Source organism: Pan troglodytes, chromosome 17, assembly GCF_028858775.2.
Source record: "Pan troglodytes isolate AG18354 chromosome 17, NHGRI_mPanTro3-v2.0_pri, whole genome shotgun sequence".
In the NCBI taxonomy this organism is placed as follows: domain Eukaryota; kingdom Metazoa; phylum Chordata; class Mammalia; order Primates; family Hominidae; genus Pan; species Pan troglodytes.
In genome coordinates this window covers 79,064,090-79,084,077 of record NC_072415.2, presented here as the reverse complement: position 1 = coordinate 79,084,077, position 19,988 = coordinate 79,064,090, and the positions used below count along the sequence as shown (strand labels likewise).

Genomic DNA, 19,988 nt, shown 5'->3' with positions numbered 1-19,988 from the left:
ACTGTAGGTCACCAGTTATTCTACTTTATATAAGACAACCCCCTTTATTATATACCTAAATATGGAAATGCAATTATACTTCTCCTTTTGAATTTTGTGTGTGTGTGTGTGTGTGTCAAAGAAGCCCATATTCTGCAAACAGACAATAGGTTAGGAGTAGTAAGGAAGATATCTGCCTCACCTCCAGGCCCAGGGGAAATGGACCATTGGGAAGAAGACAGTCATTACATGAGTGATGGTAACCAGACATACCACTGTCCTTCCTACAATATTTCCATGGTTTACTATTCCTGCCAAATAATGTTTAAATTCCCCAACATGGTTTTCAAGGCCTTGTGCTTCTAGCCTCAGGTCTTTTTTCACACTCTCTCCCAACTACCTCCACATTCAGACGCATTTCAGCTGTGCTGAATATCATTCCGTCTTGAAACTTACCAACCTTTCATTCATATTTTAGCCCTCACAGATGCTCTTTCTACTCCCTTCATTTCCTCTTGCCCTGGCTAAAAGCTAAAGTCTATTTATCCTTAGATTCTCAGTTTCTTCCTCAGTGTCTTAATTTTATTCCAAGCAGCTTTCTCCCTAAACTAAGCTAGATGTCCTTAGTTGCCCCATATGCTTCTACACCCACTTCAGGATAATTTCGTTTTGTCTTTTTGTCAAATGGATTGTAAGTTCTGTGTAACTAGAGACCATACATTCATTCAACAAATATCTGAATGTTTACTAAGTGGCAGTCATCATTCTTGGTATTATTCTATTACTATTATACCACAGTTGCCTCATTGAGGACCTGGGACACAGTAAGGGCTCAGGGCATTATATTCTTGTTTTCCCCAATTGGATCTGTCTCTGGAGATCAGGGCAACATATTCTTTCATTCAGAATTTCACATGGAGGAAGTATGACTACAATTCACATATTTTATTTAACAGTCACTATTTAAACACCAGTGGTTTTTAACATCACTCATAGCTATATCATACGTATGCACTGTTCAAGGAAAAATAAGTTGTATATTTCTATGAAATTGTTTTCCTATAAATTAATTCTGGTTTGCCTGAAACTTTAAAAAAAAGATCACCTTCTCCATCAATGTATCAATAGTCTAAAGTTTCACTGATGTCATAATGCATAAAACAACATTAAGCAAGATTTTAAACAAACTGTCAGAGCTTTAAAGTAAAAATGTTAATACACTAAATGATTTACACCTAGACATAGCATATAAATCCATCAAAATGAATCTTGCCTTTTGCATATGGAAAATTTCATTTCTGAAAGTACACACGTTGACAGGATACAAATTGGCTGAGTAAAAAATATATGTGTGTGTGTATATATATATGCTTACCTTATGCCAATCAAGAGAGTTGGAAAATGTGCTTTAGATAGTTTTATGACTTACTAGGAAAACCGTTTTAATAATGTCAAGAAGCAGAGTTGCCGTAAGATCATGAATATGAAAATCACCCACCGAGGTCATCTAAACCATTGCCTTGCCTCCAGTAAAGGATCCAATAGTTCACCTCTACTGAAGGTACACGATTTTTAAAGGCACTGTGAGCCCAGGTTGACATCTGTGAGGAGACATTTCAAAACAGACATCTGTGGAAAACGACCATTTTTAAATCTTAGCCAGAATGGCTTTAAACTGTATTAGCTCCGAATGATACTAAATAATAGCACTAGAAGTGATAATCAAGACTCATTTAATCCTACTCCCTCAATTCGTGATGGACGAAGCGGAGGAACAGAAAGACTGAGTCATTTTTCCAACTTTACCAACAGGCTGGGTGCTATCCTCCCAGGCCACTTTTCCACACCTTTCCCCGTGCTCATGCATATTGTACACTTGTGTGTTAATTATTTTTATAAACGTATTCTCCTTTCCAGGAACATAGGTTCTTGGAAAATTGGGACTATAGATATATTTTCTCTGCTAAACACAAAGGGGACAAAATAACAGATGAATACCCAGCATAAAAAGTAAACATGGCATAATTGTTTGGGTCCACAGGGGTGACCTTGGAGAACTTAACTGATTCTCAGTCTCTGCCTCCTTCTTCTCCCGCCCCAGAACTACTACATATCTGTGTCTATTCTCTTGGGCTTTTCTCTGACTTCAGGGAGGATGATTTTAAGGAGCCCAAGCTCAGCACTCTGGGCTTTTGTTGATCCTCTCTCTGTGTGCCAAGCCTCTGAATGCCGTATTATGCTTCATTCTAGTAACCAGATGTCGCCCAGCTTTGACACTGGATTTCTCTGGGTTTTTTTTTTTTTTTTTTTTTTTTTTTTTTGAGACAGGATTCAGGCTGGAGTGAGTGCATTGGTGTCATCCCGGCTCACCGCAACCTCCACTTCCAGGCTTCAAGCGATTCTCCTGCCTCAGCCTCCTGAGTAGCTGGGATTACAGGTCCGCACCACCATAGGCCGGCTAATTTTTGTATTTTTAGTAGAGACAGGTTTTCACCGTATTGGTCAGGCTGGTCTTGAACTCCTGACCTCAGGTGATCCACCCGCCAAGGCCTTCCAAAGTGCTGGGATTACAGGCGTGAGCCACCGTGCCCGGCAAGACTGGACTGCCTTCTTGATACACTGTGGAGTATTCCAGCTCCTTTTCACCCGAGCCCCTGGCTGAATCACACGTTCTCCCCCGCAGAATGAGTTCTGCCTTAGAACTTCATTTAAATGACTGAGGGAGGGTTTTATGATGCTTGACAAGGATTGTGCACAAACTTCAAGAACTACCTGCTCCTGGAGTCAATGGAATCACGCTTAGCACACCCACATAGGCACCCCTTGTAGACTGCTTGCCAAAATGGTTTTAATCTAGGTTTGTCTTACTGGCTCTGATTTACCTCCACCCCAGCATGTGGAACTAGTTCCGGATCTCAACCGTCTTACTCAGCTCTGTCCTTCTGCTGTTGATAAATTATTTCTAGTTGTGCTCTAAAATATGATTATCACCTCTGAAATATAAAAGTCTGACATTCAATGCACTAATTCAATTCTTAAAAAGAGGTTTCTTCCAATCAAATGTGCTGTTACCAAGTAATGACAGAATCATATTTTTCCCTTTCCGGGGCTATTCAGGTTCTTGAAACAAAAAAAAAAAAAATTAGAACTATGGTCTGCTTTATGATCTATAAGTTTCACCAGAAATAAAATATGACTTGCTTGGTAGAGCAATAAAATGTGTAGACTAAGAACATAATTTTATATCTCTAGGAGATAACTATAAAAGCAAATAGCTTACACGCACATGCAGTAGTGTACCTGTTCTCAACACTATCACACCTTAGCAGCACTGAACACTTACATCCAAAGCTATTTTCTCTCTTGGCATGAATATAGGTGCCAAAGTCTGTCATTGAAACTTGTCTCTGAGCTCTACATTGAGTTACCTCAATTCTACTTCCTGCTGAGCAACATCATCCTTTTGCTTTTTAAAGTAGTCTTTTGTTTTAGTTTTAAGATTTCTGCCAACGATCTTGTCTAATTATATTCTGTTTATTAAAGAAAATAAATTAGTGTACATATATTATTTTGATAACTATATTAATCTCCTCTAAGTTACTGGGTCTTTTTCTCTGTTCACACTATTAGAATTTTTTTATATGTCATGACATCTTTTCTTTATAAGCCAGATTACCTATTTACTTCATGAGTAGAATAAAAAATAATTAAATAGCATTTTAAAATTAAAGCCTGATTATATTTATTTTATTCCCTTGAGAAATTATATTAACACCACAAAATCACCTTTTCCATGACTATTTGATCTGATTATGCAAGTTGTTTAAAAGAATATCAATCTTCCTAATATATTCTATTTTAAAATACTGACATAAACCTATATAAGAACTATATAATGTTTACACAATATTTCAAAAATATTAATTGAACTTTTCTTAAAATTATCAGTTAGTGATGGTGGGAAAAAACAAATACTTAGACATTTCTACTGTAGAGAACATGCATTACATTCTTGTAATCATTATTCTGTTATGTTTATTCAGACATAATTAGCCCAATTTGTATGTATTTTTAAAGAACAAATTCAGGCACATTTATTCATCTTTAATCAAGAAAGCTATTTACTCATTTTTATCCCACGTAAAAGAAAAACAGAACTTCTTTTTGAATATTTCTTGATAATTTGTGCTAACATATAGTCTTACCTTTAGAGTCATTAAGTGTGACATGCATCAAATTATAAAGTTTTAAATATGTCTAATTATGTATGGTTTATATTTTATTGTATGATATTTCAACTATAGGAGAGCTGCACAAATACTTATAGCTCTAGCATATGTATCTTTTTAAATTTCAAAAATTCTCCATTTTATTGTAATGTAAGATAAAATAGCTCATCTAAGAATTCACAGCCTTAGAACTCTGAGTGTTGAAATATAAGTAATCATTACTTCTGTTTTGGAGGAGCCTCCAAAAATGATTGCACTTTCTACTTTAGGTAACCAAAATGTCTTGTAACAAAATCACTTGCCTGACAAACCTTCAAAAAGGACAGACTTCAAATATCACTGGTGTAACTAGTAATGTAATTTCATTTTTGAAAGTTAGAAAACATTTAAATCTAAAGATATAGTCTGTCCTGGAACATAACTTTAATACCTCCAAAGCGTATTTCCCATTATTATTTTTTTTTTGTACAGGAAAATTTAGAGAAATAATTTACTTCTCTAAACACAATAAAATGTTCTCTATTTTTTCCTAAGTGGAACATTATTTCAAATAGTTGCTGTTGAAATCCATTATGATTTTGGCATAAAGATAATTGATTAAAGCAGAAAAAAAATCACTGAATGTTAAAAAGGTTCATCAGGAATTTGTAACACCACTGTTTTACAAATTATGCTTGGTAATCCAAATAGGAAGAAAATATTCTAAATAAAATGCTTTATCTTTAAATGTTAATTTCCAAATAAGAGTAATTTATTATCAGTTTTATTATCATGGTGCAAATAATATGATAATATATAAAAATAGGGGATATGTTTTTAATATATATTGCAACAGTGGCATTGGTATGGTAGAGCTCTTTCTCTCCCAGCTGTAACTACGGTCATGTCATTTACTTACTTATGTCTCAAATTCCTGTAATTACAGTACCTAATTTCAAGATTGTGGTAAGGCTTAACTGTGATAAGAACATAATTATATTATTATTTACATTAATAAATTATACCAGTAGCCCTCAGCATTTATATGATTATAATAAAGATTAGATTAAATATTATATTATTACATTATTATTTGTTAAATTCTGAAGTATTAAATACCGCTACATAATATAAGGTTACTAAACACTGTATATTAATAAAATGCCCAACATTCCACCCAAATCCTAGTTCAATCAATTATGTGCAATTTTTTATATTTTAAGAGATACTGTTTTTTTACTTACATTCTTAAATGTTTCATTACCTCAACTGCACACATTTCAATAGTTAAAATTATGTAATCTTACAGATCATTATTCACTTTACACATGAGAAAAGTGTAGTCCACTGAGGCTAAATGATGAACCCAAGATCACATAACTAGGAAATGCATTTGTCAGAGCTGACCTCCAGATCTGATTCCATTTCTGTATCTTGCCCAGTATATGATACCTTGTGCACAATTTCGAAAGCTAAACTGAGTTTGTATTTTTCATTTGCCTTGTCTAACATAATTCAATTGCAGTCATCGATCAGAAAGACATTATTTTAAAAATATCTCCTGCTTTTCTATTTTTTTTTTTAACTAAGCACGGATTTTAGGATCCTTGGCATTGCAATTGTCGATGTAATCTACTTTACAGGAGAGCCCCCCATCTCTCACCCTCAAAGACAACAGTGAAACAAAGACCCTGTACCTTTCCCCCTTATGAATCTGGGTGAAAATTTCCCTGCAATATGGGGCCAGCAACAGGGTAAACATAAATTAAAATACATACACACAAAACAAAGGACATATTGTGCAAAAACATGTCTGTACAAATAGATACACAAAAACTGCCTTTAAATGGCTGCACACAGACAGAAGGTAATGGGAGCAGGGGATGAGGATAAAAGGGAACACATAAATACATAAAAAGAATGTATTTGCATGGAACAATGAATGTGCCAAGAAATAACTTGATACTGTGCCAAGATTAATTCAACTCTGGTCACCAAGAGCACTACAAAGGAGGTAAAAAAGAAGGAAAAAAAATATTGCTCTTTGCTGAGTAGTTGCAAATTTTTTCTAATATAATGAGGTCTATGTAGCTTCCATAATGTTTATACCTACTCGTAAATTAATGAACAGTAATACAACTGAATGAGAAGTAACAAATTATCCAACATTATTCAAAAGAAAAAAGTATATTGTGTGTGTGTGTATATATATATATTTATATATAACTAATACACATACACACATATATATATGGCCCATATATATGTGTGTGTGTGTGCCCATATATATATGTGTGTGGCCCATATATATGTGTGTGTGTGTGCGCACGCACGCGTGTGTGTATGTAATATATGTGTATATATATATATATAGGCTAAGGGATAATGAGTCTAATAAATGCTGCCTAGAGTTACAGGGGAGGCAAAGCTAACAAAAGACCATGGTCTAAGTCTTTCCATATAACCCGTCCTTAAAACATCTTTATTTTACTCGGGACATTTTCTACTCATATACAACTCAAAAAGTTTTAGCTGAGAATAAGCCTCGCTTGATGGGTTTGGGTTTTCAAGTCAAGTTATGAAGAGGAGCAGAACTGCTGGACCATGGTTGGTAAAGTAAAGAACAAGAGCAAGATAAAGAATGGCAAGAAGCAATAACGTACAAATCATCCACACCAGGGAGAATGAAATTATTGGAATTGTTAGATTAAAAATAAATGGCAACTGGGTTGCTGGACATGTGTTCACTTTTGTCTATGATGTCTTCATTCTGGGCAGCACGACAGAGCTGGCAGTGCTAGAGGCACAGGCTGCTACCGTCCTTGCCCATCTACTCCAGTTGGGGTGTCAGACAATAAATAATTAAAAGGAATAATCCCAAATAGCTGTCGAGCATTTAAACGAAAAGAAACACAACAAATTGTTTCTGCTGTATCCTGTGAATACCGCCATCTTGACATTTGTTACATTCAACTGTATATACTTAGGACTGAATATCTCTCACAACGTTAAAAAGCTCTCCTTTGGAAGAAATCATGTATATTCCAACACCTAATATAGAGGTTAGGAAGTAATAAATATTACATGAACCGGCTGGTTTTTACAAATCAATTCGGTTCCTGGGTGTGTGATGATCTCATTAGAAACTGTCACTGTCTGTGTCCCCATGTGAACCTGCAGATGGCTTCTTTCTGATTTCTTTTTAATCTTACCTAAAACACTTACTACATCTTTTTCATAGATAAAAGTGAATTTTAGTCTATCGCTATTCTCATAATCTTAAAATCAGCAGGGTGCAAATTAATGAGATTTAACAGAAATAGATTTAGTGCTAGAAAAGGATGCTGTGTCCTTCCAAATAAAGAACTGTTTAAAAACCGGATATTAACTTAGATAATTAATGTTCTGTCAGTTTAAACAAAACGTCTCTCACATTCATCATTGCCGATGATATCAGAGTTTTGAAAAATTTCACCTTTGTGACACCAAAAGACATTAAAATGTGAAGCCAGAATTAGCTAAGCTGTAACTGTAAGGTGATAATTGCTAAGTGTAAAGCCATACCAATAATGTGTTTAGCAAAACACTAACATTTTGAGTGTGAACTGAAGAGCCTCAATACTATCTTGTATCTTATGTTTCCCATGTTTATTTTTCATTGTTTGAATTTATCTCAAATCTAGAAGATGTATTACACTAATTAATTTTGCACATAACAATGTTAACAGATATAAACCATGATAAGAACCTCTTTTTGGTAGCAAGTCATTTTCTTTATATTTTACTGGTACAATCTCTCGCCACAAATATATGCATTCAAAGGATACCACAGTTATTAATTTGCATGTTGACTGTGGCAACCTCTTTCATTAGACTGTCGGTTCTGACATTTGGCTAGATATTATCAGGTTGGTGCAAAAGTAATTGTGGTTTTTGCCATGGAAATAGCAAAAACGGCAATTACTTTTACACCAACCTAATAGAATCATTCCTGGTGCTATTTAAAAGCACCCATGCACAATACCCACCCACAACAACTGCACTGAATTTTCTGGAGATGGCACTTGAGTATTATTTTTTTAATCTTCCAAAATGATACTATAGTTCAGCCAGATTTTAATATCACTGTATTCGACTTTAACCCTTACATCAAGAATATTTATCTCCAAATTCTTCCACTAGAACAGTACAGTGCACCTAGCTCAATAAATCTTAGTTCAATGAAGATGACAATGGATTACTTAAAGCATGAATGCCATCTTAGAGTTAGGTGATTCTTCTTCCTCTTACTCAAAATAGAACTTTTATTTTAATTATTATAAAATATGCTAAATCTCATCCTATGCAGTTTTGTTTGTGAATAATAAGCATCTAGCAGCTAGGAGCTAGTTAAACCAATTTATATATCTTTTAACACAAAGCAATTCACTAGATATTTTGAACATCCTCTTATTTATAGAAGCATATATTTTTACTAAAAACTACACAGAGAAAGCAAGTCAAGGGTAAGTACAAATTTTGCACCAGGGGAAAAAATTTCAACACACGAATTAATTCATGTGATATACCACATTAACAGAATGAAAGGTAAAAAATACATAATTTCAATAGATGCAGAAAATGCCTTTGATGAAGTTCAACACCTGTTTATGATAATAAGTCTAAATAAAATAGGTGCAGAAGAAACTTGCCCAAGCACAATAAGGGCCATTTATAAAATCCCCATGATAAATAGTGAAAACTCAAAAAATTTCTTCCAAGATCTGTTATAATACAAGGATTCTCACCCTTGTCATTTCTATTCAACATAGCACTAGAAGTTTTAGCAAAAGCAACTGAGGCAAAAGAAAGAAATGAAAGCTGTCTAAATTGGAAAAGAAGTAAGTGTATCTCTGTTTTTAGACGACATGATGCAATATGTAAAAATCTCTACAGACTCCACCAAAAACTTGTTGAAACTAATAAATGAATTCAGTAAAGTTGCTGGATAAGAAATCAACCTGCAAAATCCAGTTGTGTTTCTAGCACCAAAAACAAACTATCTGAAAAAGAAATTAAATAAAAAACAATCCCACTAACAATAAGAAAATTACAATACCATATTCAAAAACAATAAAATACTTAGGAATAAATTTAACCAAAAAGATGAAAGACTTGGACTTAGAAAACTATGACATTGATAAAAGAAATTGAAGAAGAGACAATTAAATAGAAAGATAGCTCATGTTCATGAAATGGAGGAATTAATATTGTTTAAATATCCATACTGCCCAAAGCTATCTGCAGATTCAATACAATACCTATGAAATTTCCAATGATATTTTTCACAGAAATAGAAAAAAATGCTCAAAATACACTTGGAACCATAAAAGATCTTAAAGTAGTCTTAAAAAGAAATTTTGAAGCATCAAACTTCTTCACTTCTTGTTAAAAATTGATAGTAAACAAAACAATATGGCATCAGCATAAAAACAAACACATATATGAATGGAATAGAGAACCAGAAATGAACCCATCAATATATGGTCATCTAATTTTTGACAAGAGCACCAAAAATATACAATGAGCAAATGACAGTTCCTTCAACAAGTAGTGTTGGGATAGCTGGATATCCATATCTTGCACCACACACAAAAATAACCTCAGAATGGATTAGACTTAGAAATGAGATCTGAAATTGTAAACTCCTAGAAGAAAACCTAGGGAAAAATCTCCTTGGCATTATTCTTGGTAATAAATTTTTGAATATGATACCCAAAGCACAGGGAACAAAATCAAAAATAAACGAATTGGAACTGCATAAAACTAAAAAGCTTCTATACAGAAAAAAAAATGAAAAGGCAAACTAAAGATACAAATAAACATTTTTCAAGCCATATAACTTATAAAGGGTTCATATTAAAATTCATTTTAAAATTCATACAGCTCAATAGCAAAAATACCCAAAAATAACTTGGTTAAAAAATGGGCAGAATACGTGAATAGACATCTAACTAATAAAAATAGTCAAGAGGTATTTGAAAAGATGCTCAACATCACTAATCATCAGAGAAAGTCAAACTGTAATCACAATGATACATGACCTCACACTTTTCAAGATGGCCATTATCAAAAAGTCAGAAAATAACAAGAGCTGGTGAAGATGTAGAGAAAAGAAAACCCTTTTGTACTATTGGTGAGAATCTAAATTGGTATATCCATTATGGAGAACAGTATAAGAGTTCCCAAAAAAATTTAAATTAAAATGTAGATCTGCCATATGATCCTGCAATTTATACAAACTATATATATATAGGTGCATGTATATACGTGCATATGTGTATATACACATTGTGTATATACGCAAGTGTGTGTATGTGAAATAAAATCAGTATCTGAAAGAGATACCTGCACTCCATGTTCATTGCAACATGTTCACAACGGCGAAGATATGAAAACAACCTAAGTGTCCATTGTTGGATAAATGGATAAATTGTGAGATACACTCACACACAGAAAGGGATAAATTGTGAGATACATGTACACACAGAGAAACGGATAAGTTATGAGATACACACACACACACACACACACAGAGAGAGAAATATTTAGCCTTAAAAAGAAGGAAATTCTGCCATTTGTGACAACATGGAATAACCTAGAGGACATTATGCTAAGTGAAATAAGCCAGATACAGAAAGACTAATGCAGTGTGATCCTGTTCATATGTAGAATCTGAAAATGTCAAATTCCTAGAAGCAGCGAGTAGACAGGTGTTTACCCGGGGCAGGGGGCAGGGAAGGAATGAAGAGATGTCGGTCAAAGTTTCATTTATATGGATGAATATTTTCTAAAAGTTGAAAGTACAGCATGACAACTACAGCTAAGAATACTGTGTTGTATACCATAAATTTGCTTAGAGTAGATCTTCGGTGTTCTCATTATGAAAATACATGTAACTATGTGGAGAAGTTTATGCTAATGCATTCGACTGGTAATTAGTTTGCTATTTATGTCAAATCATCACATTATACACATTAAATATATGTATAATTTTTATTTAAAAAGTTAAAATACAAAAATTAAAGGTAGGAAGAGATTTAAAAATAAATGTAATTACGATTCCTAAAAGTTAAAATTTTTAAAAAGAGTTCCACGAAAGAAAGAAACTGGCCTGGCAAGATGGTTCACACCGGTAATCCCAGCACTATGGGAAGCTCAAGGCTGGTGGCTCACTTGAGCTCAGGAGTTCAAGACCAGCCTGGGCAACATGGAGAAACCCCATCTCTGCAGAAAAATACAAAAAAAAAAAAAAAAAATAGCCAGGCATGGTGGCATGCACCTATAATCCCAGCTATTTGCGGGGCTGAGGTGGGAGGATTGCTTGAGCCTGGGAGGTTGAGGCTTCAGTGAGCCAAGATCGCCCCACTGCACTCCAGCTTGGGTGACAAAGTGAGACCATGTCTCAAAAATAAACAAATAAGTAAATAAATAATTAATTAAAAAAGAAACTGGAACTAAAAGTAAATCTTATTAATAACACAGAAAGATGAGAGATTAAACCCTTTTTAATTTTATAAATAAATCTTTTGAGGTTTACTTTACTTTCATATTAGTTAAGATGCAGTTAATATTCTCCATTAGATACAGTCAGTATTTCCACAATTTGACCTATCATTGAGAACCAAAGAAGATTGCTAATACGTACTGTAAATGTTAAGAGCCATATATATTTATATCATTTAGCTAAGAAATTCCACTTAGAAAACTTTTTTTCCCGATGTAGAAAATAAGGTATGTACATAAAATAAGTTATGGCAGAGTTATATTGGGAAAAAATCCAATGACCTTATCAAGAGAAGACTGACTGATTAAAGAAATTTACACCCAAGGAAATACATATTACATTCTTGAAATGCCAACTATGAATACTACAAAACAATATAAAACTGGTCATAGTGATTCATAAAGCAAAATATAATATTATTTGCAACAGTGACTATAATTGTGTGTAAGATTACCTAGGCATTTGAAGTCCACACACTAAGGTAACACGTTACCATGGCAGGGTGATAATTGACTTGATTTTTCCCCTTTATCTATTTTTGCATGCTATTTCCTAATAAAATGTATAATATTCTTAGGAAAACTTTATCTCATCTGTCCTTTAGCCTTCCTGACACTAGTTCTGTAGTGCAGAGAGTCAAGTGTCATTGTAATTGCTTAAGTTGCACTCATTGCCTCTTAGATACTAGAGACTTAACCTTGTGATTTCAGTTTAGGTTCCTTTTTCTATAAGTTTTGCTTATTGCATTATTATATTTTTTATCAGGCTGGTGTTTTGCATCATATTTATTAAAGTGGTCGGTTATTTTGATATTTTAATGTGGATGTATACATGAACCTGTGCTATGATAATGAAATAACAATTAAATTGGCCGGGCGCGGTGGCTCACGCCTGTAATCCCAGCACTTTGGAAGGCTGAGGCGGGCAGATCACGAGGTCCGGAGATCGAGACCATCCTGGCTAACATGGTGAAACCCCATCTCTACTAAAAAAAAGAAAATTAGCCAGGCATGGTGGTGGGCACCTGTAGTCCCAGCAACTTGAGAGGCTGAGGCAGGAGAATGGCATGAACATGGGTGGCAGAGCTTGCAGTGAGCCAAGATCACACCACTGCACTCCAGCCTGGGTGACAGAGGGAGACTCCGTCTCAAAAATAAAAATAAAAATAAGAAAAATTTGCCATTATATAATGTAATATGTATTCAAAGAACTTTAGTAAAATGATGAAGGATGAATGTTCACCTTCTAACAAATATATTAGATACTTTTATAAATTTGCTTAAAATAAGCAACTCATCCAAAAAAGAAATTCTTTGTTTATTTAATTAGATCCCAGATTTTTTCCTATGGCCCAAGTACATACTATTCTAGTCTCTCTACAGTACAGAGAACAACTATCTTATTTTCATTTATTTAAAATATGTTGACCTGTGGCAGTTGAAAACTTCCTATTTGACAGTTCCAGTTAAACACTAATTGCAAGCTGAAGAATTTGCTACTATTAAATTGAAAAGTTCAGCAATAAAACTAACATAATTTTCCTTTCAAGGAGAAATCAAATTGAGGAGATGCTAATAGCTATTTAAAGTAAAATTTTATTTTCATGATTAAGATTGTTTTTCCTAACTATCCGAAACAGTGGTGACCTTTAATCAGAGAAAAACTGGTTACCTTACAACTGCAATCAAATAATACACATTAAAATATGCAAGTGAGTTAATGGTGCTTTGGGTCAGTCTTCTGTGGTAATCAATTGATTCGATTAGAAGTACAGAAAATTATAAGGTTTTGTGTGTTAAACATATATTTCAATACACCTACCTCTAGGTGAAATGTGAAATATACCCAGTTACTTCTCCCTGTGATACTACGATTCCTAAATTCTTTTGGAAAGCGGCATGCATTCCATTTGCCAAACAAGTTATTGGACCATGCCTCCATTCATGCTTGGGAAATATATTCCTCCCACAGCAAAGAACGGCAAATTTTTTTTCTCTCTCTCTTTTTCTCTTTCTCTTTCTCTCTCTCTCTCTCACACACACACACACACACACACACACACACACTCTCTCTCTCTCTCATTCACATACAGTATAGTGCAGGCCACTCACTTCGTCACAAACTGTGTTTCTCCCTTCTTCACTTGAAATTTTTTACTCCCTCACCAAGGTACCCAAGCAACGTTCCAAACACGGCATTAGCCTCAAAGTTCAATGACTCTATAGTTCTCTGGAATGCCTACAAATATTTTTAAAATGTAATCACTTACAGAAAGATTCAACAGGCTATTTTTTTCCCTTCAAATAAATTTAGAATACACACACACACACAAAAAAACACCTCGTGATTATCTCCATATCGAATCTCAGTATATATGTCTGTTCTTGCTCTAGAGATCTATGTACTAAATAAAGCAAGTACCACCCCGCCCCCCCAACACACACACATGCTTGCCCAATATACTATAGTGAAACTAGGACAGAAAAATTTCTATAAATGCTTCCACATAAAAAGTGGAAATAGAAAACATTTATGGAATCTACTTGGTAGATGTTGCAAGGGCACCTATACTGACCATGGAAAATATTCCTGTATTTGGCCTGGGTTCTGCTCCCTGAAAATAGCTGCCTGGTCTATAGTTTCTATGTTCCTTAGCTCTACTCTCTAGAAGGTCCTGCTAGTTTTATTAGATACTGTGACCATATCTGAATTTGCCATTGGAGAATATTCTCTCACAGGGAGTTGAGAGCATGCTCAGCTGGCTTCATTCTCATGGAAGTTTGGAGGAACAAAGGATTATGTTAATCTTGAGAAATTAGTCTATTTTAGCCCAGACTAGAAGCTCACTTACCAGTATAATATCCATTAATGACTTAGTAATCTTTTTTTTCCTATTTGATTCCAATAAATTTCATAGGTCAATATTCACATCAGTAATACTTTTAGAAACATTTCTCTATCTTTGAGCTACTTACAGTTACCTTGAATATAAGATGTTCTGGTAGAGTCACAATCTTATTCTCCTATCCCTACACTATTTTTGTTCAGCATAAATAATTTACAGGAAACTAATAGATTCAGAGCTTTAGCATTAGGTTTGATGATTTGGTCCTTGCCACAAAGCTCAATTTTAGTAGGCATTTATTGTTCAAAAACATCCTAATTTATATATTTTACCTTTTTGAAATGGAAATCAGGTGGTCTTACAACTCTTACAATCAGGAAGTCACAGAACTACTTAAATTTCTATATTACCTTATATACCTCTTTGAAAACTTGATAATTCTTTTCTGAGTTCACTTTTTTTTAAGCATTTGCAAAATGCACCAATAGCAAACAAGTAATATTAGTTCATATGTTTTCACCTAAAAATCACAAGCTCATTCTGTAAATTACTGGCTTTCCAGTGTATTACAGGAAACTAATGTATCAAATGTTAGATTCCATCATTCCAGACATCAACATATTTTCTTACCACCTACTTTTTATTTTACAAAGCTATTTCTTTTTTTATTTGAACAAATATATGGGGTGCAAGTGTAATTTTGTTACATGGATATATTGCACAGTGGTGAAGTCAGGACTTTCAGTATATCCTTCACCAGAATAATGGACATTTTACCGTAGAGGTAATTTCTTATCATTTACCCTCCTTCCACCCCACCTTTCCGAGTCGCCATTGTCTGTCATTCCATTATCTCCATGTGTACACATTATTTATCTCCATCTTGTAAGTGAGAATATGTGGTATTTGTCTTTTCTGTGTCTGAGTGCTTTCTGTTAAAAAAAAATGGCCTCCAGCTTCATCTATGTTGTTGCAAAAGGCATGATTTCATTCGTGTTTGTAGGTGAATAGTATTCCATTGTGCGAATAGATCATATTTTTAATCCACTCCTCCACTGATGGGCACAATCCATTGAGGTTGATTCTATATGGCTGCTATTGTGAATAGTGCTGTAATAAACATACAGGGGCAGGTATCTTTTTGATATAACAATTTTTTTTTCCTTTAGGTAGATATTCAGGAGTAAGATTGCTGGATAAAATAGTAGTTCCATTTTCAGTTCTTTGAAAAATCTGCATATTGTTTTCATTAGAGGTTGTTCTTGTATTGGAGCAGTGTCATCTATTTTAATATTTGGGTTATTAAAATTATTTGAATGACCATACCAGTCAGCTTCAACTAAGTTAAATTTGTTTTGTTTTTTGTAGCAACAAACAACTCCAAATCTCAGTGGCTTCCAACAATAAACACGACTTTCTACCCATATAGATTCCATCTTGGGTCAGCAAAGGCATAGCTTTATGTCCTCCTAATTTCAGGATCGCTGAGAGAATCATGCATATTTTGGACATGGTGGCCTCAGGACGTGAGACATGACAGAAAAGATGTATATATATAAAAAAAGAAACACGCCAGAGCCCTGTGTCCGCTCTCAAAGCTTCTAAAGGCGCTGGCATGCACAGCTCCTTCACATAAGGTACAGGCAAAGCAAATATCACATGACCAAACCTGACATTGATGATGTGGGAAATATAATCCTACATGGAGGAACAAATAATGTTACCCTCCTTAAGACTGCAGCTCATTATTTAAATTGCACAATTACACTCTGAATCAGATCTTCGGAGACTAGCACTTCATTAGTCCACGAACCCTAGAAGAAATTATTTCCTTACCAATAATTTAGTCTCAGGTGATATCTTAAAGCCGATATTGACAAAAACAAAGATTTATTCACCATCATCACCACCACCCCACCCCCTACAACAAATACTTGCATGTTAAAATTATTCACAAAATAATGACTAAAATAAAATGAAAAACCTAAAATCACATTCTTGAGCCTTCCTACTATATTCCCCTTCCAACTTACTCTTCCACCATCCAGCCCCACCACACATGAATATCATTACAAAGTACATAAATATCTTCATAAAAAGAGACATAACAAGGACGAAACGCCTGCCAAGAGCCACTAGAAAGCACAGAGGACAGTGTGTGAGCCTCATTTGTGGAATGATTGATTCTGTTTCCATATAATATTATTAGAGAAGAAAATCCAGTTTGCTTGATTGGAATTGTTTTTACTAAAAACAAATTCTCAAAATGTGGAGTATGTTTGATTATTAAATTACTCCATGGAAAAATAATTCAGCTGCTTATTTTTTTATTTCCAACTGTTTTTCATTATATAGAAACAGTCTTTCTAACCAGGGAACTATGGGTTTTGCCTGAATAGTTGTCCAACAGGAGCAGGAACACTGACTGGAAAACCACCTGAAAGAATGCTACTGCGGGTGACAGTCCCACAATCAGTGACATTTGAGACTGTGTTTCTTTAAAAAAAAAACAAAAACAAAAAAACTTTGTCTGTAACTGCAGCTGAAATCACCCCCACAGTTGTAACTGTGTGCTATGAAGATATTACACCGAGATATCTATCTTCCAGGAACTTCTAAAATATTCTATAAACCATTATTGAGTTGACCTAACAAAACAAAATGAAGTACCTAGATTCTTTTGAACACTAAAGAACGCTGAAAATATATAATAAATAATAATATATATCACACTTTTTGATATAGATGCTTAAATCTTAAAACACCCAAGCTTTAATGATACTGTGCCTATATTTAAACACACACACACACACACACGCGTGCGCGTGCACACAAGGTCATGCTGAAGTATTGACACTATAGAGCACTCGTAAAACATATACTATTACCGCCACAAACATGCGCACATTGTCTGTGTGATCTTATTTCCTTACTCTTTTTAAATTGATTTCAGTCATTAAGATATGAATATTTATATTCCCATTAATGCCATATGTTAATAAGGGAGACAATCTTTAGATATGCTCTAAAATACGATTTAGAAGCTGTCCAGCACGTGTTCACTCATAAAGTAGTACCTCATCTTCTTTTCGGTTGAGTCCCTGCTTTAGTTCTTCCACTCGTAATCTTAGTTTCTTTACTTCTGCCTCATTTTGATCCACTCGGTTGTTTGCATGAGTCAGTTCTGCAATATTTGCCTGGTATTGTCTGCTTAGTTTATAGTAGGCATGTTGAAGGTTCAGTAATTCCTTTCAAAGGAAAACAAAAATTACATTATTTATAGTCTACTCTGATAAAATCAGAAGAATGGCAACTTTTTTGACAAAACAGAAAAACATTTTAGGAAGAATTTAGATGAGCCATCATCTTCATTTGCAATTCTACATTTCTGTAATCAGATATTATAATTAGTATATGACTATAAATGAAAGATATGTGACTAAAATACAATGCACTCTTTACGTTGTTTTGTAAATGATCTATTTTGCACCTTACACAAAAGTAGTTTTTATGTAACCTTCCCCCATAAGGAAATCACATAACCATAAATAAAATAATATAAATGCATGCAAAAAGAGCTGTTCATCCTGATCATCCACTAACTCAGCAGATGCTAAAAGTTAGCACACTACATGATTTAATTATTTTCTGAAGAAAATAGGTTTTGTGAGGCTGTAGTCATGTTGTTACCCGCCACATCTTCTGAAACCACATGAACCAGGCTCAGAAACCTGCAGCAAGGACCCATCATGGGTAAAGAAAGATATTAATCTATCATAGGGTGATTAGACTGCAAATCAGTCTTGTTATAATTAACACCATACACTATATAAATTAACAGGTTACAATAATTATCCTCAGATTAATATCGTTTCTCATTTTTAGTTAAAATTTACAGTGTAAAATTAATTGTACTATCATTATAGAAAACGTCTTTATTGGGGCCAGGTGTGGTGGCTCACGCCTGTGATCCCAGCACTTTGGGAGGCCGAGGCAGGCGGATCACGATGTCAGGAGATCGAGACCATCCTAGCTAACACGGTGAAACTCCGTCTCTACTAAAAAAAAAAAAAAAATACAAAAAATTAGCCGGGCATGGTGGCGGACGCCTGTAGTCCCAGCTACTCGAGAGACTGAGGCAGGAAAATGGCGTGAACCCGGGAGGTGGAGCTTGAAGTGAGCCGAGATAGCGTCACAGCACTCCAGCCCGGGCGACAGAGCAAGGCTCCGTCTCAAAAAAAAAAAAAAAACCAAAAAAAAAAAAAAAAAAAACTTTATTAAAACTATAAAGAAAAAGTTAGCCTCTGGTTCTTCATAATGTTATAATACTGTAGGAAAACCCAAGGATATTTCTTTGGTTTCCTAAAACATGCTGTCATATTACTTTATATACAAAAATCACAAAAAGGCAATCATAAAAAAATGCATTGTTAATTTTGTTAGGATGTCTAGGTAGAAATTGAAAGTGGAATTATTTTCACATCTCAAATCATTAGTAATACTAATGATGAATTCATGATCCAAAAGTAAAAAATAGCCATAAAATATTGGAAAATAAATGTGGATGTGGTGTTTTTCTTTTAATCATCACGTAGGGGAAGTTTTCCTAAGTATGATCCCAAATCATGAGATCACAAAATGATAAATTCAATCACAGTAAGTATATAATTTGCATATAACAAAAAAATATATTCAGTATCTCTCAAATTAGAGGCACATCAATTCGAATTTATGTCACATTTTTGACCTGACAAAATTATAGATATTGTAGAAAATTGTAGTGGCGGCCAGGGGTTAAGGACAGGGTATGAGGAGGGTAAGGTACATGTGAGGGTAGCTTAAAGGGAACCTTGTGATGAGAATGTTCTCATCACAATCTGGGCGTATGGGACGCCCAGATCTGTCTGCATTATTTTATACAACTGCATATGAATCTAAAAATATCAAAAATAAAAAGCTTAATTAAAAAAATCAAGATGTCTTCAGACTGGCAAAGGCTAAGTATGGTAAGGTAATCTGCCAGTAAAATGTGGAGAAATAAGGATTCATTCATGGAGAAACACTGGCAATATTTTTTTTAATTAAAAATGCACATAAAGTCAGACACAACCATTCTATTTCCAGGAATGTATTTCACAGATATACGCACAGCTGTGTGAAATGTTGTGATTATGAGAATATTTGTCTCAGCATTGTTTTGTTGTTGCTGGTATTTACAGTGAATATTGGAAACTAAATGTCCCTGAAATGGGCCTGATTACATTTAAGAAAAAAACATTAAACCCTTCAATATAATATGGCAGCCTTTTGTATATTCACATGAAGAGATGTCCAGAATGTTAAAGCAAAATGCAAAACTGTGTGAAGTGTATGGTATTAGAAGAAACAAGCTGATATAAAGCGACTTTTG

At 34.3% G+C, this 19,988-nt stretch overlaps 1 protein-coding gene across 38 annotated transcripts in view; it reads right to left on the bottom strand.

Annotated features, from left to right (window-relative positions):
• The window catches only part of CCDC102B (coiled-coil domain containing 102B), a 428,597-nt gene that overhangs the window by 122,149 nt on the left and 286,460 nt on the right, over positions 1 to 19,988 (bottom strand). For 37 of the 38 annotated variants that reach the window (XR_010151991.1, XR_010151987.1, XR_010151988.1 and 34 more), the window contains one exon: positions 17,656 to 17,826. The exons of the other annotated variant lie outside the window; for it this stretch is intronic. Coding sequence is in view for 31 of the 37 variants with exons in the window: in XM_054671830.2 (XP_054527805.2) it covers positions 17,656 to 17,826 (171 nt within the window). In the remaining 6 variants the exon portion in view is untranslated. The remainder of the gene's footprint in view (positions 1 to 17,655; positions 17,827 to 19,988) is intronic. 38 annotated transcript variants of the gene reach the window in all.